The 24,388-nt window shown below is 37.8% G+C and overlaps 1 protein-coding gene across 13 annotated transcripts in view; it reads right to left on the bottom strand.

Moving 5' to 3' along the window:
* The window catches only part of HDAC9 (histone deacetylase 9), a 456,042-nt gene that overhangs the window by 93,669 nt on the left and 337,985 nt on the right, over positions 1 to 24,388 (bottom strand). For 12 of the 13 annotated variants that reach the window (XM_077175696.1, XM_077175735.1, XM_077175727.1 and 9 more), the window contains 5 exons: positions 19,883 to 19,990; positions 8,096 to 8,151; positions 7,766 to 7,853; positions 3,312 to 3,431; positions 2,890 to 2,987 (listed from right to left, as the gene is read on the bottom strand). In XM_077175696.1, the coding sequence (XP_077031811.1) occupies positions 2,890 to 2,987; positions 3,312 to 3,431; positions 7,766 to 7,853; positions 8,096 to 8,151; positions 19,883 to 19,990 (470 nt within the window). Of the gene's footprint in view, positions 1 to 2,889; positions 2,988 to 3,248; positions 3,432 to 7,765; positions 7,854 to 8,095; positions 8,152 to 19,882; positions 19,991 to 24,388 lie in introns of those variants that run through there. The other variant, XM_077175738.1, reaches the window with a different exon arrangement.

Here is a 24,388-nt window from a genome sequence, read left to right as displayed (position 1 = left end):
CTGTGAAATTTGACAGTCAATCAAGTAATAAATAACAAGCTACCTAGTGTCAAGGCTGGTGACACTTCAAATATGTGCTTGGCACAATTCTAGGATGAAATTAGGGCTCTGCTGGTGAGAAAGTGAAAGCTCTGTGCACTAGCTGGAGAGTTTCAGAATATTTTAATGCAAATTTCTCAGTTCCTAAGAACTCAAAGGATTAGGCTCTGGAACCAGCAGGAAGCCTTGGCTTCTCTCCAAACAGGCTCCACCCAATCTGCAAATTTACACCTTGGTCACACCAGAGAGGACCTTCACCAGTATCCACTCCTGCCTTCACTAGTGAATGAATACTGCCCAACCTCTCTGTCTACGGTAGGTATATAGAGAAAATATCTCCATTTTCCCCCTATTTTTCTCTTAAGATAGAAGATGTTGAAAATTTGCTCCACAACTTAGTTTGGACCTTCTCTGTAAGTCTGTCTTAAAAAGCATGTAATCTAAAATAAAAAACCAAATCATGTTTTTCTATCTCTGAAATTCACTTATTTTCTTAAAAACTGACGTGTTGTAGACAGAAACTCCAGAACAACACCTGATTTGTTGGGAGAGCATGGCAACTCTTCTATTGATTTTCTGTACTTTTCTGGACTCTTGCCAGTCTCACAATTCTGCTCTGGACAAACTGAAAACTTAGGCTACATCATGTGTGATGTTTTGGATAATAGCAAGGATAGATTCTGGCCCATGGATAAAGTGTCTCTTTACTAGGAGCTGTAAATTTACCTACCACTCAGGCCAGGTCTACAGAAACCGCTACCTGATCTGTCCTAAGTAACTGACAAATTTTTGTATCCACCCTTCTAAGTTGCATGCTGTTTACTTCAATGATCCCCATTCAAAACTGTCACACCAGTCATACTAAATCCATGTCAGCAAGACCTACAGAGGGCAAAAAGCCTGTGATCAGGTCAAAAGGGGCTGAGAGTGTAGGGAAACATTTCCTGTTGTTGCTTGGAGAAAAACATTCACATTCATTACAACATTAATCACAAAGTTAAATGGATGCATTTAAAATAACAACATTAAATTTTTCACCATCAGCACTTTTTTCAAAAAGGAGATTCTAAACTTAAATTTGAATTTATTTGCCTTAAAAACATAATTAAGTTTATGTCTGCATATGATTAGTCAGAGTAGTAAGTTACACAAATTTTATTTTCCTAGTCCTGCATTGCTTAGGAACAGAGACTGAAAATCCCTCTAACTCTGAAGCAGAGTAATAGGCATAGCAGCAATACTAGCTGCTCCAAACAATTTACTAGTGTGCCTTAAAAAAGAACTGTGAAGTACAGATTTGTAAATGCACTCTTAAGCCCATTTTTCATCAGGATAGCAGAGGTACCAATTATGGTACCTCAGTATGAGTCTTTTGTTGAATAAACTGGGACCACCATTCTCTGCATCATTAGATGGCCACATTACCTATATCATTAGTGGGACAGTTTGGATCCAAACCAAGAATGTTGGGGTGGAAATATCAGATATATTAGTATCAGACACTAATACCAGTGATTTGAACCATTCAGTTCCTTAACTTATGTAGAAATCTCATGGAAGTATAGGAAATAAATATATTGGAAAGAGGTTGATGCACTACTGAGTGTAGAAAATTTGGAGCCAGATACTTACCATTTATTTAGACTCTTTTTAGATACAGACAAATACAAAAAAGATTAAAACTTTTTCTACAATAACAGTCGGATGAATGTGTCAGGCTATTTCTCTGACTAGGGCTTAGACTCTGATTTCAGGGGTATTGTTTATTAGAAACTCTGCATATTATTTCATGGGCTGCACGGAAGTTCTTTGGGAAGAAACCAAAAAACACACACACAAAAATTCCAACAAACAAAACAAGAGTTTAATGGGTTTTTGTGGTGTATTTTCAATGGAGTATAGTCAAAAACTGTATATGGTAATTGCACTACTTCAAACTAAATGTCTTGAAGGACATTAGAGATACACATTGGTTTTCTCATTGCCTTTCTTGCATATCATTCTTTTTTAAATGAAACTCCTTTTCAGAGGTGTGTAGCATTTGCCCAAATTTGAAAGATGAACCCTACACCTTCCCTAAACTTCACTAAACTCTTCCACTGGATTGTTTTACAATGAAAGGAAATGATGTATCTAAGACAGGACACTGAAACTCTAAATCTTTTAGTGTTTTGTACTGTTCTTATCTCCTCTGGTCCCATGAAAATAAGACTTAATAGATAATGAAGCATCACCTATGAAGGAATAAAATTTCATTTATGAATGAGCTATTGAGAATATTCATTATGAGTGAGCAAAGAGAAATACAGCATGCAACATTTCCTATCATTCTTATTGCAGTATGTCAAAATTGTTTACTTTTAATTAAATAACACTTTACTGCAATTTGTAGAAAAAAAACTAATAGTCAAAACTGTGAGCATCATAATGAGTCTTTTAAATGAATGAAGAGCACTGGATTTGGACCATACTTCATATTCCTTTCTGTCTGCTCTACTGGCATGTTACTTCAATCAATGTGAATGTGAACAGTAATTTCCTTCTGCCTGGCATAATAAATACTTACATTTAAATTTTCTAGGTAGGGAAGTAAGCAAGCCCAAAGCAATTTTACTGGCATAGCATAATACTGAAAACACAAGTGACCAATTAAATAGAAATTTTTTTGTTGATTCTGCATGGATGATCACAACTATTAAATGACCCATTTTTTAATTTACTAAACTCTCATATTCCAGGATTAATTTATTTTCACCATGGATTATTCTCCTGACCTTCAATATTACATTAGCTCTTATTCATGTGCTTTTGTTCTACAAACAGTTTTTAAGACTCTTAAATGGTACCAACCTGAATGCTGTGAGATACTCAACATCACCCATAGGAGGATCCAAGCCACCTGTCCAAGCAATATTTATGTTATACCCTTCACCAGGGCCACTTCCAACCTGAAAAAAAGAAATAAAATGCCAAAAAGGGAGAAAAAGCAGAAAAAGGAGGAGGAAAAGAGAAAGGGAAAGGGGAGAAGAAAAAAAAATCTCAAATGTGCATTAGAAACAAACATCAAACAACATGTCAGATCAGCCTTGTTTGACAAGGACTGCTCTGGGTTATGCACTTGTTCTCCACTGGTCCCCTGCTCCCAGTAGACAATTTGGTAATCTGGTGTAATTTAAAGGACCAGAGAAGGACAAGAAAATTAGGGGTAATCATGCAACGCAATTACCTGAAAGATACAAATAAAAATGGGGCTCTAAAGAAATAAACCTAACCTCATTTGGGGCTCCACTGCCGGGGAAGAAGTTGCCTTCATCATAGCGATGGAGGGAAACATACAGGATGCTGGGGTCAGCATAAAAAGCCTGCTGTGTACCGTTGCCATGGTGAACATCCTAAAGGAGAAAGAAAACAGATGACAAATGTAATAATGTCCAACTCAGTTTAGAGAGCTCAGTTCTGCTTTCTTTTACACCCTCCTCCTCCCTCTCTCTCTCTCTCTCTCAGTTTCTCTCCCTCTCCCTTGCCCTCCTTTTGTCTTTCCCTTTCCCCCTCCCTCCACCACCCCATACTTCCTGAACTTTCAGGCAAATTACTCTTTAATGCACTCATTTTTTAAACTGGCTTCTAAAAATCAGGAAACCATAGCGAGCGTGCCCTGGAGACTCCAGATGAGCAGTCATTGAGAAATCCCAGTCCTTTTGTACAATTAGATATTTATACACCGGCTCTTTGTACTCCTTGCCTCAGTGATGGAATCTAGCATCCTGTTTTATGGAGGAATTTTATGACTTATTAACTGCCAACAGTTCATAACCCCTCAGGCTTAATTAACTAGCCTCATTGGCCTCTGAAGAAAGACTAATGTTTAAACTACAAACTAGTATTTTGCAGAAGGATCTATGGTTTACAGAGCTTTTTCACAATTCTTGACAGAACACTAAACATAAGAGTATTCATTGATTTGCCAAGTTCCACTATTGAGGTCAAAGGCTCTGCGACCAGCTGAGTAAATTGGCTTTCTTGAAACATTCAGTTCTGTTCAGTCCCTCAGCAGTTAGATCCACATCAAAAGAGATGCCAGATGCGGAAAGGACTTAATTTTTGCAAAATCATGACGGCAACAGTTGAAGACATAGGAATATGATCTCATTAGCTATTAAATCATCTGGCAGATAGGACAGTGCCTTCCACAATCAAGGAGTGACCTTGGTCAGCCTCCATACTTCAAACATTTTAATGACAGTGAATAAAATTCTGTCTTTAAATAAAAGGCTGACAAAGAAATGCTGACAGTGTATCTATAAAACAAAGGCTGATGATGTAGACGTTTCCTTTTTTTTTAGTTTGTTTTCACAGTTCACTACTATTCTATGTGGTTAGACACACAAGAATTTTACAAGTGAAAATGGAAAATCCACTTGCCTTTCAGTAAAAGTTAAAAAAAAAAATCTTCACTAGCATTTCTAAGAAGCTGAAAAGTTATAGATATTTTTTATTTTCCTCCTTTAGGCCACCCCTTTGAAATTTTTGATTTAGAGAATTAAGAGGGACAGACAAAGTATGCTGAATGGCAACACTTTCACTGTCACCCAGTCTGTATTTATTTTACAAATGTTATGAGGTCTAAATCCCATGTAGCATCTGCGAAACAGAAGTCACATTCTCCTCACTATGCCTACTCCAGAAGGGCTCAAGTTGTACCTCAAGGTGTGCACTGCCAATAGCACAGCAAGCACTGAACATTGCTTGTCCTCCTTGCCTGCTGAAGTAGCCTGAGTTTCACCCACATTGTTCAGAACTCCCTACATTGATTGAATCCTACTTGTACTGCATTGTGCTTGACTTGGACCTCCTCTGGGACCTCTGCAGGGTAGTATTATAAGAGTTTCATTTCTTTTTTATGTTGAAAGTACTTGAAACAATATGAGGATGGAGTTACAGCCCAACTGTGACTTAATGCCAAGGTTAAATGTAACACATGAGACGTGCAAAGGAGAACACACTGGTATGAGGCTGTTGAAGATTTCAAGGCAGTCAGTCTAGTGTTAGATGGTTCTGACTGGCCAATGAAGTAAAATTTGTCATGCAGACTAATCCCAGAATCCCATTCGGTCTTCAGCTGTTAGAGTTAATTGGTTTACTCCAAACCAGACTCAAATCCTACTAGCATAAATGCAAGTATGGATGATCCTGGAATGAGGATTTCAACAACCTGACAAGCTATGCTGGGAACATAGATAGATCTGAAGGGACACAGTAGGACTTCACTTTGTTATTTTAATTAGTCTTTCTTTTCCATACATATTTGAGGCTTTAGATATATTCTTTCTGTAACAGTTTCCAACACAGGAGGAAAAATGTTAAAGGGGAATAGAGATATTTCTTTTCCTTATTATTTTTTTTTATTATTCAAATCTCAAGCTAGCTTTCTTGTTTAAACTTTGATTCCACTAAGAGCTCTTTTTTGAAGAGCAGTTAACGTCTCTGATTAGACAAAGGAATGTGTTCTTTAAGACTGCGGATGTTAGCATGAGGGAAATGAGTTCATATTCTGCCCTTAGTGGATCAAATTTATTCAGGGTACATAAGACAGTTCAAAACCAGAGATTTATGCAAATGGTGAAATGAGGGAAAAAAACTGTCAGATAGGTCTTTTATTTTACTGTATAAATAGATTAAATAGATGAAGGGAAAATTGACAATTAAAAAGTTAAGAATTTATATATGAAGACGTGTAGAAGCTATGAAGACTACACTTAATTTGTAACTAGAGTATGCTTTAGTGTGTGGGATTGGATATTACTTTTTAATATTTATATTGTAGTAACATGTATAGCTGCCAACTTGCATGAGGTCCTGCTGTGCTAGTCACTATCAAAATATAATCTTAAAGGTTAATTTCAAGTCTCACATCTGTAATTCCATTCTTTCCTTCAGATGCCCCAAACTCTGTTGGTGGGAATAAAGGTGTCACTATTAACTTGTTCATTCATTCAGTTTAGCCTGTGATTTATCCATAGTTTGCATGCATAAGAACTCTTCCATATGAATTTTTGTACATCGTTACTCTGACCATGGAGCAGAGTAGGGACTGGACTGCAACTGCTCCAGGAATGAAGTCATCTGTGTCAGTCATATATTTCTTCTCTTTCACCCACAGAGTTTTTCTGGTCAATGGGACAGTTGCAGAAAGGCTGAAAATTCCCTATCTGCTTTCCCGGGTAAAGATAGACAGCTTCACAGGTAATCATTTGCACAGGTAATGATTTGCACATTTAACCTTGCCTTGAGAAACTGAAGCCGAATTTCTAAGTGCTTATTGGCTAAGTATATCAAAGGGAACTGTTTTGGGTTTTTTCCCAACAAGGCAAATATAACATTTACAGGCAAAAAGACTTAAAAACATTCACGAACTTTGAGTAGGCTTTTCCTATTAAAAATGAGAATAAACAGAGAGTTCACTTTTGACCAGAATTTACAGCAATGAACTGAAAGATTCAAGTCAGCAAATAGACATAACGTACAGTAGAAGTGAATTTTTCAGAAATAATAGCTTCTGGCAGTTTATAATTATGTTTCTAAATGACAGCAGAACAATCTGAGAAATATTTCAAAAACATTCTAAGAATATTTAATCTACACATATACTTAGTCTGCCACTCATTTTTCACTTACCATTCCTTCTCCCACACTCCCCCTTTCTCTGCTTCTCTTCAACAGTCAGTACGCATATTTAACTGAACAAAAGTGCTAGATGGTAAGGCCATGACTCCACAATAAGATTTAATTATGAGTGCAGATATGAACAAGATTTAGACTATTAAGCTCTGCACTTCAAAAACCCTTTAACATATTTTGTCTTTAAATCTTTTATCACCTGCAAAAATTAATTAAGTGCAGATGTAACAGGTTAGGTTTTGATGCCAGGGTTCATTTCCTGTCTATGCTTTGTCAGACACCCTATTACACCTCGTCATGAACTGTAGGAAAACAAAAATGGTGCTCATAAATCAGCATTCAACTTTCCTTGGGCTGTGCATTGGGCTGATCCTTTGAGTGCAAGGCAGAGCTCCAATTCATTATTCATGAAAATAATATAGCCAACATGCCAAATGTCATCTGTATTTAAATAATCCATTTGTTAAATTTATTAAGTATTGTGTAAAATGCTTTCTATTAAAATACAAGACTAATCCAATGAAGTGGATTTTTAATCACATAGGTTTTCTTCAGGGAACCACCAAAACCTGGAATACATGACTAGAAAACTTCTTGGGGGGAACGACCTGTCGATTTGTTTAATAATATCAAAGTTATACAACAAGTCAAATCATTGTGAACTGGGGAAAGTTTGTTACCAATGCAACAACATTCTTTAAAGAATATCTGACTACTTAAAGTTTCTATTCTGTTGGGAAAAGTAAACTTGGGTTCTGTAGGGTTATTTTAACAGTGGAAGTATCAATTCATTTAAGGACCATAAAAGTTGCCCTGATCTGTGCCTTCTTCTCATTAAATTGCAGTTAACACCATTAAAGTGAAACATAGATGTTTATAGCTTCAGTACTGCCATCCTGGCTTTAATGAGTTCCCAAAATCAGAGGAAATGCACACCTTTATTACTTGTAGGTATTTAAAAAAAGCAGGAAAATTGGACTTATAAATACAAATTCATTATGTTTCATCTAGATGCACTTCGAGTGTGATGCTTGCCAAGAATACATACCAGATCTACAATCAATATCTTGCCTATATTTAGCTTGTCTCTCAAGTATTTGGCAGTAATTGCAATCGAATTAAAAAAGCAGAACCCCCTGTGGAATAGAGAAGAACAGAAATAAGAAAGCAAATCAGTGAGGAAAACAGCTATAAATAATGTTCAGAGCATTTTAAAAAATGCTATATGATCTCTGAGGCCATAAATCTGCTTCTGGGAGTACCTAGAAAGCCTTTTCAGTCATCTGCTAGCAATTACAGTTCTTCAGAGACATGCACAATGCAGGTGATTGCCAGTAACCTTAGTGCTCCAAGATGGGCAATATTCCCTGGTACTTACATGGCTGTTGATTCTTCAGCATGATGGCCTGGGGGCCTTACAACAGCAAAGCCATTCTGTAAGAACAAGATAGGTTTTCAATTATCAGCTTAAAAAAATACTTGACTCAGAGCAAAACAGAGCAGCAGGCAGAGGGGATTGAAATCTATTAGAGCTTCTTGAGCACTTTTTCTATCCAATCACCCTTTCATAGTACTGCCAGAAATAATATTCTTGAGAACAGTGGCAAATAAGCTATTTAAATACACACATGTGCATACATACATACACAACATGATCTAAAGAGGAGGAAAAAGGCAGGATGAGAAAGCTCTGTTATGAATTCTGCTGTTTAGAATTCGTATTTAAGACAAAGATCATCTAAGATCATGTAATCCTAATTTGCTCTATCTTGAGATCCTTCAAAATAGAAGTAGCTTAATTAGGTATATATTTTACATGATTAGCCATTGTTGACCTTACCTCTGTATAGACTAAATGATAAATTCACACCCCCCCACACACAGGTAATTTCTATCAGTATAAAAAAGATGACAATGAACACCCCATATTTCTGCAAACCATACATTACACTTGGGAACCTGCCATGCTCACAAGTTAATAGATTCCCTGAAGTCAATTTCTAACACATTTTCTGGAACTGTATGTACATTTCATAAAGTACAGCACTGGGATCACCAAGGAATGTTTTGCCTCTGGAGTCACTGAAGATAAAAGAAAAATGGAATTTCCATCCTTCCAGTGTGGGTATGGTAAAGGGAAAATGTAGAAGTGCTGGCAAGGTAGCTCTGTTCAGAAAGTCAGATTATATGTTCAAGAAGCAGTGTCTCATATCATATAAAATTTCTCTTACAACAGTTAGATTCAGGAGAAACACCACTGCTTCATAGTACTTCCTCTTTATTTCAACTACCCAAGGTAGTCCTTCTATTCAGTTATATATATGCCATCAAGTAAGACAATTACCATATACATAAAAATAAGAAATTATAATCTGTACGTGAGATATCTGCCCATGAGATATCTTCTGTTTTCACACAGCTTCACACAAACACTAGATGTGTATGTATGCCTGCATGACCAATCAAGCATTGTATTCTCAGAGAGGAGGGGACAGGAAGAAAAAGGTTGTAATACTTCTGTATTTAATTCATCAGTATTAAAGTATTCCAGTTTGATATACTAAAACTTGATAAATGTAAATGCTTCTTCTCTTACCTGAGATAAACATAACAATCATTAAACTTTCACTGACACTGGTGTAAATACAGAGGGACATGGCAGTTCATAGTTACATTGGTTCCTGTGAATCTGTTTATTTACAATCATATGAATGCATGGTTTGTGTGTACCTGTGGAATTGCCGACCTATTTTGCTTCACTGGCATTTATTTATAAACAAATACTACCATCTTGTCTTATTTAATTTGCTGCTAGATGTAACCCAAGCAGACAGCTGCCAAGTTTTGTGGAGCATGGCCAAAGTTCTATCAGAGTTCAGTAAACTTAAAGTACAATACCAAGGGAGTGCATGTATAACAGTGGTTCTTCTGGCCACCATTTAAAGAATCTGAGCGATTTGACATCATGACTTATTTTAAATTAAGTGTCCATATTAAAAATACAAACCCAAACAAACAAAATACAACAACCCAATAATTAAAAGGCACAAAAACTATACATGTTAGTATTCATGCAGGCATTCCTGGAGATGGAATATAAATTTCCCATAGATCAAGCACACCAAAAAAAAAGAAAAAGAAAAAAAAGGCATTATGGACTGCACTAAACCAGCTTTCGACTCTCAGCTAAAACTGTATTCTCTATCTTTATGAGGATTTTTTAACATTTTCTTCTCACACAAAACATGACTTAAAGAAGAATTTGGCAAAGAACTCTTTTGTAGCCTTTATGAAAAAACAAAGTATGCTGCTGAATGTCGGGATAATGAGCTGAAAAAAGACTCAGTAAAGAGGGTATTACTAGAGAAAGAGCATGATGCTACCTGCATTTTCTTCTCTCAATATTTTTAGGAATTTGGAAAAAGTCCATGAAAGGCTTACAGCTGCCCCTGCTCAGCTAACAGCTCATTATCATCTAACTTTATCAGTATTCCCAAAAGATCAATATAATTAAGATGATTATCTCTAGGAGGATTTCATGGGGCAATATAGAGACAGAAAATATCAGCACTGCTGTTTTTGACAATATGACAGTTACAGTGTAGGCTTCTCTTCTGTTCCGTTTGACAAGGCTCTTTGGAAGCCCTGTTTTATCACATCTTGGTAATTTCTGCAATCAGAGCTTAACTGTTACAGTTCTCCACCAGCACAGAGGATATTCACAACAAGGTCATGACCATTTTTTATGAATTTTTACATCACAAAAAAGTTCAGTATACACTTGGGAAATTTTCTTATTTTAAGAAATACTGAATATTTTAAGAAATACTGTGCATATGTTACACTGATGACAAAATACATAGTTGAATTATACCAAATACTGAAAACTAGTTACCATACAGAATTATTGGCAACTTTTGTGCAATTGATAAAACACTTAATTTCTCCTACTTTCAAACTTTGCATGAACACAGCATATGTTAGTACAATGTAACATGATTTTTTTTTTATTTAGGCAATTTTAAATACCAGACAGCAAGCTCAGTAGACAGTAGAACAGTAGACTGAAAAGTAAAAATTTGCTTTAAAGATAGAAAGACTAACACAGAGCAATATGTTGAAAATGAAGCCAACACACATAAATTCAAAGCGTTTTTGTACAGAGCCTTATTTATATTAGGATACAGACACCTTTATAAGTAGACAGAACATTAAACTGACTGACAGACATGAACATTAGAAAAACGATTCATGTCTGTGCCATTATGTGGTTACCTTTATTTAAATTTGAGGATTAAGAATAAAGCTGAATAGAGATATCCTAAAATCTGTGCATATTTGAACAACAAAGGAAGAGAAGTCTGCCCAGACTCAGTTTACACAGAAGATCGACTGCAGATAAACCTGCTGAGTTGGACCTTCAATGAAAACTAAGAAAAATGTTAGTCTTTTTCCACAGTCAGCTAAGTATACTCCTCTTTCATGACTCTAAATAGGAAGTTAGATGCTTGATTTCCAAAGAACAGAGGTGTACATCCTACTGGCCTTCTTGTCTTTGGTGGTCAAGTTAATCTAATCCCTTTTTGTAGTGTTCGGGGTACAGTGTTAGTCTACATCAAGCTTGGGCATCTACTGTGCCTTTCCATGAACCTTTCTGAGACAAATATTCAAGACAATACCATGAGTGGACAATCCAGGGCTTAGAATTGACCATCCATTGCAGAGTTCCACTGGTGTTTCTATTACATTACCTCCATACAGGAGGTAAAACTAGACGCAGACAATTTTTCTCTAGGGCAATATGTGGTCACTGTGGCAAGGTGTGAATGATTCTTCCATTCACATGACAGTCTTGAGAAGCTTGGTCTGCCTAGATTCCAAATGAACCAAGAGTCACCTGGACAGTCAGGTACTCCGGGTGTGGTAAGGAGCCTCACTGAAAAGCAGTGCATAATAGTTTCAGCCTAGTACTACCCTAGGGAAATCATCTGGCTTTTTTTAGACTTTGAGAAAAGCCAGTGCCATGCAAAAAGTAGCAATAAACCACAGCAGGTACTCCAATAGCACTTACTGAAGTAGTAGAAGACTCAGGTTCCACTTCTTGAACTTGGGGATGAATCTAATCCCCAAGTTTTTTTTTCCCCACACCACTTTGTGTATTTAGATTATGTGGTCCATAAAATAGATACTCACACACATCTTTTCAGTCTAAGTTTTCTAACAATAGGTCTGGAGTCATGCTCTTCCTCAGCTTTTATTTTTATTATTTTATTTCATTAACAAAAAATTGTTAATTAATATTAGAAATTGAAGGTCTTGTATTTTAAGCTGTAAACCCCTGTATGAATGAGCAATGACATCTATGTCATCTATCCAAGAGGCAAGAGGCTTCATATGAAAAAACCCTTTTATTGTGTGGGTGACCAAAATATACAACAGCTTGCCCAGAAAAGTTGTAGAGTCTCCATTCCTGGAGATAAACAAAAGCCATCTGGACATACATCTAGGCAACTAGCTCTAGGCAGCTGTATTTGAGCGAGGGAGGTTGACAGAATGACCTCCTGAGGTCACTTCCTACCTCACCTGTTCTGTGTATTTTAGATGGAGACTGGGTAACTAACTGTGGGTCTGAATTCCACACTTGAAGCTCAACTTGCTCCTAAGGTTAGGTGTTGGAAGTTTTTAATTGCTACTAATCTAAATCCCTTAACCTATCTTGCAGTTAACTATCAAAACTACCAGTGCTTAAACAAGGCAGTCTTGGACATGCACTTGTTTTTAATGGAAAGGTTCTGTTTTTACTTCAATGTGCACACATTTCAGGATGAGAATTATACAGAAATGTATCAGTTTGTCATGTCAGAATTTATATTCCCTGAGTCATATATATACTCGTATCTTTATAAAGTCATATAAAACCCCAATTTCTTTATATTTAAAAGGTGGCCCATACAGTATATCTCACAGGTCTAAACCCTAAAGTAGCCTTAGTGCCATCCTTAACTCTGCCATCTCTGGTGTAGCCAAGACCTAAAATAACAAACATCAGGGCTGCTTTAAGTCTTGTCCGCCTTCAAGAATCCACTTGCAACTGCTACCAGGAAGAAGATAACCATATTCTTATCAGTGCCACATGCTGTAACACAATCCCAAGCTATGCCATCCATCAGGGAGGGTAAGCATGAGAATGAGTGGTGTAAGGCTTAGGCACTCCTTGGGCACCTGTTTGGGGACAATTTTACAAGCTACTCATACAGCCAGAGCAGGAGTCAGCACTTGGCCCCAGGGGTCTATGAATGCAGTGAACAAGAACCTGTGATTTAACAGAGTAGCATGTAGATTTGCCAAAAAACCAGTAATGGGCATGAGGGAATACTATTTTGTCTTGCAGAGGAAGCTAGTAGAGGCCAAGTACACAAAAATGGACATAAAACACTTAACTTTGATGGAAACAAAGCGTTCCCTGTCTGCTTCCCTGAAAGCCTAAGTGGATAGCATCAGAAAATACACATGAAAAGCTGGTGCTTGCAGACCAGCTCAGATACAAGCATGACGGCCTGTTTAGCCACAACTAGTGTTAACTATATTGGGAAAGAAAGCAGACAAAAGTGTTTTAGTACAGAGTGGTCATGGAGGTAAGCCATGTACCACACATATAATTAAAGTTGTCTGATTATATGAAATAATAACAGTCACTCAGCTATAAATATAACCATAATTGCTAGGACAGAGTATCTAAGAGATGGTTTAATACAAAATTTTGCAATTTTTCTAACTTTGTAAAAGCAAAGAATACAAACTACTACCTAAAAGATTTCATTGGTAACTTTGATTGAAAGCTTTTATCAATCATATCTTTATGATTAAAAGTATTAATTTGTTACTGTTTCTTACACACATGCATTGTTCAAAATGGTGTGGATGGGTGTGGAAAAAACGCCTCTTTTTGTGGCTGTCTCACATCACTTGGAATTTTTTTTCAAGCAAAGGGAGATTTTTATAGGGAAGAGGGTGAAAAGATAGAAGCAAGGGTAGGGAAGAGCTTGCAGGAGAAACACTGTCCAGAAGGCACCCGGGCACAGATTTTTGTAGGCAACCAGAGGAGTTGTGTGGGGTTTTGTGTTGTTCAGGCAGCCACACAAATTCACTGGCCTAAAGCTTCACCAGAGGAAGGACACTATGGGACTAGGGAGACATTTCTTTTCTGCTCTTTTTCCTTATTTAGTCTTTAGATTGATAATTTTTTTCTTGCTGTTGCAAGAAAACCCAGCAAAAGAGCTGTGAAATGTGGCTGAAAGATTTTTATTTAGTATACTTTTAAAACTAGAAAACTAAGAACTTAGGGGGAAAAAGAGGTTGATTAAGCTAATTCTGTTTATTCACTAGATTAGTACTACTTACCACATGATGATTCCTCCATAGCCCTGGGTGACAAAGGCCTTGAGACCAGTAAAAACCAAGCTCATTTGGAATGAGAGCTTCAAGTTCAATTTAAGTCATCTATGGATTGTACAAAGACATCAGAATAGCAATGATCAAATTCAGGAGGTTTACTTTGGTATTGATTCAACCTGACGTATCAGAAAGAACAATCCCAGGAATGTATCAGATTCTGGTTCAGGGAAAACTTATTTCAATTGCTTTCATTCTGTTAAATGACCCTTAGCTACCAACAGGGCAACTTTACATGTTTGTTTGTGTGTGTGTGCGTGTGCACACCTATATATGTATGATAGGGTAGAAAAATGGCTTTTGCTTCACTTGATTCAGCTAAAGTGGACATTCAAGACAGTCTCAGACCATGCTTTTAACTTATGTGCCTTTCTTTTTGAGCGTTCTTTTGAAAAATTGCTTCCTAATTCACTCAAACTTTTTTTTTAAAGCAAAATCTCTATCAGCTCTTGACTGCATTTTGTGTAGGTCTCTTCTGTTTCAAGTTTGCCAAATTTAAAAAAATATACATATAGATATATATACATATATATAGATATATATACATATACATATACATATACATATACATATATATATATACATATACATAAATAAAGAATCAACTACATGTTTCTATCACAGAGAACAGTGCTACCATCACCAAGATTTACATATTTAAAGGATATGCAAAGTAAACTAGACAGTAACCCTTATTATAGGTTCTGTGTTTAAAATACTTAATCCTGCCTTATAATAGTACTGAAGGGCTCATCTGAGGCTGAAGAAAAATGTTTCAGCAATGTTCCTTTGTATTTTCAACAGTTACATGTTCTGCTCTGGCAGTGAGTTATCTATGATGGGAGTCATCTCCCATTGGGAGAATGACTCCCATCTCCCCTTTGGTAACCTCTCCCAAAAAGAGGTTTTTATTAGGTATACTCTTTTTAAATTATATTTTTCACCTGTACAATTTTTATTCTTGACAGTCAATTTAAAGATATTGAGGACATGCAGACAGAGAAATGTATAATTTGTTATCAGAAAATAAATTAAAACACAATTAACGTTCACAAAGCAACACAAAATAAAACAACTATCACAAGAACAAATATCATCTTGGAGAACATTATTCAATGAAGTATCATTACTGCAAAATTCTCATACTAACCTAACTGAACTCCAGCTTTTTAAATGTAGTATTAACCATTTCATAAACACCAAATATATGGCAACAAAACAGGTGGCAGCATCAACATAAATAATTTGGTTAACAAAATGAAAATATCAGCAACCTAAACTCGTTCAGGAAAAACAAAGACAACAATATCACAAGCTAAGTCCTAAAGATAAGATTCTTTCCAAGTTCTAACAGTTACAAATGAAATCTGAAACTCAAAAGACCACAGATGCAGAAACTCTCCTTTTTTTCCTCCAAGACTTTTCTAATGTGTGGTTTGTAGAACCTCTGTACTTGTCCAGCTGGGCAGCAGGAGGGACGTTCCTGCAGTGCAGGACAGGTGCAGAGGCAAGGGCAGAGTCTCCTGGTGCACAGCTGCTTGTGAGGCAAGTAGCACAGCAGCAGGGAGGGGAGGTGCATGAGCTGAGCATCACAATCCATGCAAGGGAAGCACTGAGCTGGGCAATAAATGAGAAGGGAGGGCAGGACAGCACCTTACAGTGCCACATACTTTGGCAATGAAAGGGAACAATGAGAGCCTCAGGAGACACTTCCAGGAAATAAATGCTCTCTGTCTGCATCTTTTTGGGCCCTATTTCTGAAGGTGAGGTCATTAAGTAGAGGCTAGAGACAATGATTTCCAGGTTCATGAGATACACTGCACGCAAGAAATCACATGCTGGGCACCACTGCTCTTTCTTCCACAAGGACTAATATATCATAGGATGTCTCTTATCTGATAAAACAATTTATTGGCTATAGCTAAGGACTGTAGTGGAATTCTATTCACTCAGATCCACATAATCCCCTCTTCAAAAAATCTGTAGACAGGCAACAGACTATTAGAAGCTTTCTACATAAATCTGTTCAGGAAATGAGAAATGACCAAACATAGATACGTAAAAACAGACAGACGGGAGAGGTGTGGCTCTGATTCCACATAACATAAATACCTCCTTGTGCATCAGCAGCTTTCCTAAGTACAAACAGCTCAAAAAAAGGTAACCTTCATGCAATAATTAGGCTCATCTCCTACTGTAAAATTGCTAAGAACACATTCATCAGACATGTAAATTAATTAAAAAAGGGAAAACATAGCATTTGACTCAGCATAACATCACATTTATATATTTCAGTAGTGGTGTGATTCTTTATTTAATACTACCTCAAAAGTATATCAAATGGATATTAATGACTGTTCATGATATTATTAAGCAGATCCACAGAATGCTTAATTTTAACAATTGTATATAATTAAATTAAAAAAATCCAGATTAAGACTTCCCAGAGAAGTGGCAATTTGTCTTAATTAAAAAAAATCACCAAAAAAACTCCAACAACAACAAAACAAAACAAAACAAAAAAAAAAAAAACCAAAAAAAAAAACAAACCCCAAAAAAACCCAAAAAAAAACCAAAAAAAAAAACCAACCAACCCGCCCCCCAAAACCCACCACCAACCTCCCATCCCCCCTCCCCCCCAGGAAAAACCTGCACCACTGTTAATTACTATTGTGGCTATTGTTTTACATCCCCAGTACTGCCACACTGATGTTTTTCCCAGTGATCAAGGAGATCAAAGAAATCTGATGTCTCACCAGGGGTTTGAACTACAGCAAAGAGAATTCCTCTTAATTCCTTGTCAGTTTTTGAACACTGTCCAAATCAGATGAACAACATCTTGCTGTTCTCAATGAGACTTGTGTGCAATGGGACTGATAGTCTCAGGAAATTCAGAATAAAGTAAAGAATTTTTTTGCCTTGTATATGAGTTTGACTCATGCCCAGCTCTGTAATGAATCTCCCAATTGTTCTGCAGACTTTCAGGGTTTATTTTGCAGTCTCATCTCTTTTCTTAGCGACATAGTTCCAACCTATTACTGTCACTTTGTGCCACAGCAAGCATTATCAGTAGAGATCATGGAATAAGTATAGACATTGAAATGTCCTGTCCTTCCTGAAATGAACTTTATATGTCAGATCTCTATCCATACAGGGCACTTGATGTTTGTTTCCACACTCTAGCCCAGCACTGTTGTAAAAAAACGTGGGGTTTAAATTGATTGAATTGACACCAAACTGCCAGTACACCATCTGATAGCAATCCACAGTGGTAAACATCCAGGGAACTACTATGGTGTGCTTCTCTGCTGCACTCATCTTGCTGTTAACATGTTGTAGAGCTGTTATAGCTTGCATGCAATTCTTGGAAGGTGCTTTTTTTGTCATCCAAAATTTCTGAGGCTGTAGCAGATCATTCCAGATTCCCATCAGAGCTTAATCCTCCCACTCAGTGCTCACAGTACAGGCCCCAAATGGTTGCTTCACATGCATGTCTGCTCAATGAATGCACATGAAAGTGGTCAACTTCATCTTCTTTCCTTTAGATTCTCAGAAGTACACTACTAGATTGGTATTTTCCCTAACAGAAACAGCTGATCTACTTATTTTTCTACAGATAAAATGCAGGAAGATGGAAAAGGAACATGTAAAAGCACAAAGGTAGACTGGAACACACAGACCCATATGGGTCTACAATCATATGGAGATTGTAGAGAACTCCAGAAACCACTGCCAACCCCTCCCAGTGCAATTTACGATATCAGAGTATTGAGAGCAACTTGCTAGCAAACCCTGGGTTTGAATGGATGCAGTGAAAATGCACACAGGATGACTGTGCCAAAATAGCTAATGTCAGGACTGTTGCATTTACAGAACTTCTGCTAACATGCTTTCCTACTGACAATCAGGCATTAATAATCTTTCCATAGCCTTAAATGAAAAATACCACATGCAGATTGATAGCTCATACAGATGCCATAAAGGCATGTAAATCACCGGGCTTCATGCTGGAAGTCTAGGAGCAGGTTAGATAAACACCTATAAGGAATGGCAGGAATATTCACAATTCTCTTTCACAGCAAATCCCTTCCATTTCTGTTTTTCTCATGATTTGGTTTAAACCAATTACTGGGCATATTGAAAAATTGCCTTTCCTATGTCTCAACTTGCAAGTTGCATGAGACTTCAGTTCTTTGCATTGTAGAAAAATATTCTATTTAGGAACAACAATAATGTTACATTAAACTACAAACTAGTTCTAAATATAGAATATCTAATACTAAATATAAAATATTTGTTTACAGACTCCTGTAAGTCTCACAATGGCTGATGATTCTTTTCAGCTGTCTATCACACACTTATTTAAGCAAGAGCATTCACACTGTGTGAGACACACCACAAATGTACAGAGGTAAGTGGTAAAGATTCTGCAGTGGACCTCGCTCATGTCAAGTGCACACAAGATGTATCTCACTATTCTTACCAAAGCTTGCTTTTAAATTGCCTTAGACAGTGGTGTGTGTCCTATAGTTTCTGAAGGTAAGAACTAGCTAAAAAAATCCTTCTTTATGTTCATTATTCCTGTGTGTGGAACAATGCACAGTGAGTTACATATCTTACTATGCCCAAAAAAATCTTAAAGGGGATAAAGAACCCATCAGAAAGAATACACAACAGGATTCCATATAATGCACCCTGCCCCTGATCTTTCAAAATTTGTACATTTTGTGTGGTACCTGACTAATGATTTCAGTACCCGAACATAAAATTTCAGATAAACATAACAAAACTGCATTTTATTATGTAAGCACTATAGTACTGAATTTCACTTGACTATGCTGTCCTTTAACCCTGATACATCCTGTATCTATCTAAATATATACATAAATATATGTATCCATTCCCAAATAGGTAGCTAACATTTCGATCGAAATGAGAGAAATATACAGGAAGAAAATTTTCCAAACAGAACTTGTAATTTTAGAAATCATCATGCAGTGTTAATTTAAAAATATTTATTTCCATCTTGATTCTGGAAATAGGACTGAATCCATTAGTGTGTGAACTGGAAAGCGAATAAACAGTTTCATTAAGGAGACATGTTAGCTCCAACAATGTTTATTGGGGCAAGCCTGCACTCCGGCTGCATATGGTGTACCTTTAAATAGGGCCGTTAAAATACCAAATAAAATGTCAAAGTCTGTCAGGTCTGGAGCTTTTATAAATTGTTTAGACTGGGGATAATTTGGGTTTCGTACATCATGCCTTGCAGATCCGGCGGCACGGAGACAGGAGCGGGAAGGGGCCCGGCAGCAGCAGGGGCACGGGCAGGCTGGCACCCGGGCACCGCCTGCCCATCGCCCTCCTGGCCAGCCTCGCCTCCCCTCTCGCTGGGTGGTATCCTGAGATTGCGCACGTGACTCAACAACCATATTTTAAAAAATTAAAGATAAATAAAACTTGACTTCAAAGGGAGCGCCGCAGCCACTGGCCGGAGATGTGCACTAACTTCCCCTCGGGCTGCAGCCCCTCGGCGCTGGCACCAGCCCGGGCCGCTGCAGCTCCTGCCCTGCCACACCTTGGCGGACGCGCTCCCGGCTCTCGTCCCGCCGCCCTCCCGGAGCCGAGCGCTGGAACACCGCCGCCCCTGAGCCCCCCGCCCGCGCTCCCGGCCCGCCCGGCGCTCCCACCCACGGCGCGGCCCGGACCTCACCTTCAGCTCCCGGGAGGCCACGCGGGCCGCCAGCTCGATGACACAGCCCACCGCCATGCGTGCCGCCCCGGCCGAGTGCAGCTCGTTCCAAACGGTGTCACTGTCCACCTGAGCAAACAGCCGGCCCCGGGAGGAAGGCAGCGGAGAGGGGAGAGGGAGAGCGAGAGGGAGAGCATGAGAGAAAACAAACCCGTGAGGGAGGGCTGGCAGCGTGACAGCCCGTGTACAATAACATCAGTCTTCCGTGCTGGCCAGCTGAAAGGCCTTGTGGACATGGCTCTGCTTATGCTTTTTCTCTGCACGGGCTTCTCCAATGGAAACACATTCCTGTCATGCCTCGCTGCCATTCCCTGTTTAGATTTCTCATTACAAACAGTGTTACATCGACCGGGCCCGGCCTGCTCGCCAGACGCTCCTCAAGCTGGCTGGCGAGGTGACGGGGACCTGCCAGCCCCGGGACCATCGGGAATGTCCATCGGGAATGTCCATTGGGAGTGAACAGCCGCTGCTGCCGCAGCAGAGGCACGGGCAGCCCGTGCCAGAGCTCATCAATGGCACATCAGTGGCCCCTTTCTTAAAACAGAGTAGTAACCCCTCGTTTTTCCTTCCCAGGCGGTCGTTTATAAGTGACTAAAATTGGAACAATTAATTGCTTTAAATAATTTCAGCGGTCACTCTTGCCATAGACAGAAAATGGAATTATATAAAGAAAGACGTTTGCGTATCTCCAGTCTTGATGAACTGATAAGTTTTGGCTGGAAGGCTTTATTTTGTAACAGATGGACAAGGGGTTTTAAAGCAGAGAAAGTTATCTTTTGTACCTTCTAAATGAGAAAGTGTGATGTATGATACATTGCATTATAAAGAATATACTGTAGAGGTGGCTAAGTAGCACTGCTCTACAGTTTCAATCAGTGTGCTACAACTTTACTTTTGAAATCTATTTTTAGTGTTTATTTACAGAAACATACCAAAACACATAGGTGAAATGTTGTATATCCCTATATGTATTATTTATTATGTAAAGCAGACAAGATGGTGTTAAATAGTCTGAAAAAGTTATCCAAAGAGACAGCCAGACTTCCTTGATGCTCCATGGGAAGTGCATTTAATTGTAGCATACCGTACAAATTTATCATGAAAAGAAAAACGTTTAGAAATAGACAAAATACTGTGGCAGATGCTATTTGGATGACTTCCAAGCACACTGAGACATGTTTTCAGTTTGAACCAGAAGCTTCTGTTCCTAATTCCATTAAAAAAAAAAAAAGAAAAAGAAAAAGAAAAGGAAAAGGAAAAAAAAAGGAAAGAAATCAAGTAATTGAAAATGGATGCACTGCTACTTGACTCTGGAAGTTCAGAGGAATTTCTCTGATTAGTCATTTGAAACAGAAAGAAGCTTGATCTAAGCTTGATCTTCTCTACACCTGTCAAATGTCTTTGCCATTACTGTTACAATAATATTATATTTCAAGCTATTAAAATTATCTTATTTTTTCAGTATACTGGACCTGATTTTTCTATCAGGTCTATCTATTTTGATCGGTTTTGTGTGCATGCAGCAGAACTAATGAAAATAGTTTGTGTATTTGCAGTAGCCCTGAATAAGAAAACCGGATTTTGCTTGCAGAGTTTAGAATAACAGTAGAGACAGCACACTCTTTTCATGTAAGAAACTCAAAATGTTGTACAAACACAATTAAGCATCATCAGCTTGATATGGGATGATTTATTATACTTGTTTTGTAGATTGGTAGCTTGAGATTTAAAGAAATAAAAGTAGCTTTTGGAAAGATGCACACTGATCAATAGGTAACAAGAAACAAGAAAGAGACCAAGTAGTAAAAAAAGTAATGACCTAAGTAACATTAGGCAGACCTTTAAGTTATCTCTCTGTTGCTTTAGAGGAACTGTGAATAAAATTTCATTTTTAAAGCTAATTAGGAGATAAATAAGTAGAGGTCATTGGTTAAATCAATGTAATCAAACCATAATAAAGTTTGAAAAATACTGTGCAGTATTTTAAATAAGGAAGCATCAGCAAGAGGGCTGGGAGGGAGTACTTTCTTACCATTTTTATGGCCAGCAAATTAAGCTTAACGTGAAGGAGTGGCTGATGAAAATGATTCAATGGCAGCTGCTCTGTACACCAGGGCATGAGCAGGAGCAACCTGCATCCTCAAAGGGACTATGATTCATTTCCAGGAAGGCTGATTAAGTTAAAATTGTAACCACAGTTTGAGAGTACCCACCCTTAAGACAGTTGTCTGCTCTGACACATGAGACTGCAGTCTCTCCATCCGCTGAATGCTGAGCATTGGCCAAGGTACAGCATTTATCATTTTCTGCTTTCAGCTGAGTGTGAGGAGACTGAACTGGGACTGTAAGACCAAGTATCTTCCACTGAAAAATTTCCCTCAGACCACTTGAATGACTGCTACCTTAATTTACCTGGACTGGTAGAAAAAATGGGCAATCAGGAAACAGAACAGTGTTTCCTGAGAAATTTTTCAAAAATTACCACCTAAATGAACACAGGAAATTCAGGATATTTTAGCTAATCTCTTGGGCATGGTACCTGTAATGAGTGGTAAAGTCTTAAAGCTACGGGTAGTCAACTGAAGCTGCATACTTTCATGTACTGTTACTATAATGCAAGAAAAGTAACATAAATATTTAAAAGTAACACGAATACTTACCTTGAAAAGGCATAGTATTACAAACACAGGTGGAAAATACTGTTTAATATTCTTGCAAATTTAAGACTGAATTTCTGAGGAACATCTCATGAAGAATAACCTAGAAGAACTTGCATCACACAGCCAACACTTCAGCTGTTAGAACTAGAAAATGCCATCTCACTCCATTTTATATCTCTGTTAATTCTAAGTATTCCCTTAAATGTTTCAGGTGTTTAAGCAGAGATTTTCTTTTAGTGTAACACAGTGTTTACTGTTGAAATACAGTGGTATAAATGGCAAACCCATTAAAATTACAGCTACTGGCTGGCCCAGTTGTCAGGCTGTATATGAAATGGAGCTCTAAAATCCTACTGATATGCTTTTCTATATTCCTGTGAGATGAAATGGTTGAGTTTTGTACAAGTGAAGGGAATAGGATTAGACACTGTGGTTTCTGGTTCTAGTGCATGTATATATCACATGTATCTGACAGCCTATCTATATGCTGACTATGCCTGAATTTGTGACAAATGTGATGCTTTCTGAATCACAGACTATGACGAAGTCAGATGGAATTTTATAAGAGGTTTTTTTTTGTTCAAGTGCTTTGGAGCAGCCAAAGAATTCAGTGAAAAACCTGTCTGGATTAGGATTGTTTTTCAGACAATGTTAAACAAATTTTACAGAAAATACAGCATTTTTAGCTGAATTCTAACCCAGAATCTTAGCAGGTTTTTTTCTGCTTAATTATGTTTAATATTTAAATAGTACTTCTGTTTAGGAGTCCTTTAAAAATTGTCAGGATAGAAGAATGTTCTGAATTGAACCTGATGAGTAAAATATTTTTTTAAAGCATCAAAATGTCAGTGCTGAACTATGAGCACACTACACATTTTGTTACCAAAAACCCTATCACTGCTACAGTTCTTCAAAGCAGAATTGTGCATGATAGCGCCAAGAGCCAGAGGACACGAGCCCTATCTGAACACTGACTTCCTAACACACATATGGATTTACTTCACTCACAGTTTCCTGAATGAGCACTGTAGGTTGCAGGCTTTTTTGAGCACATCTAGTATAGCTCAATCATTGGCATGTGTAGCAAGGCTAATACTCTGCAAAGCTACAGATGATAGAAATTAAGCTACCTGTCCCTGAAGTGGATGTGGAGGCATTAAAGAGGAAGGGAATGACTTAAGTGAAAAGAAATGTAGGTAACTTCTCCTGACTGAATGAATTAATATTTCAAGCCCCGTGTCTAAAAATTCTCTGCTTTGCACTGCAGAAAAAAGCTTAATATGAATGCTTCCTCTAAGAAATATCTATGTGATAATGCCAATTTAGCAGTGAAGACTTTAAGCATACTCAAAACAAGCTAAGAAAGAAGCCTTACAGCAGAGATACTTCAACACACAGAAAGCTTGTACTGTAACACCTTTAAGGCTGGAAAATTCAATTTTAAGGAAGACTGACTGTAAAGTTTGGAAGTTGCCAGCTCCTTATGTTGTGCTCATGTTGTGGGATATGTGAAAATGGTGAGGAAAGATATGGCAATATACATGAGGGAGAGATTTCTTACTTCACTATCTTTCTGAAATCACTGCAGTTGACAAAACTGGAAATGTTCCTTGTCCCGCTATTTAAATTTATCTGGAACCTACCTCAGGGGGGGCAAAAAAGGAGTGTGATTAATAATGCTAAAGCATTTCTAAGATAATTCCTTTTTGTTTTATCTGTCCTTCCTGGCTACAACGCCTCTTTCACTCCTCATCTTCTATTTCAGTCCTCTTTCCAGAAATCTCCTGGGATCTGCCAAGTGGTCATT

This window comes from Agelaius phoeniceus, chromosome 1 (assembly GCF_051311805.1).
Source record: "Agelaius phoeniceus isolate bAgePho1 chromosome 1, bAgePho1.hap1, whole genome shotgun sequence".
Lineage (NCBI taxonomy): Eukaryota > Metazoa > Chordata > Aves > Passeriformes > Icteridae > Agelaius > Agelaius phoeniceus.
This window is presented reverse-complemented; position numbering and strand designations above follow the sequence as displayed.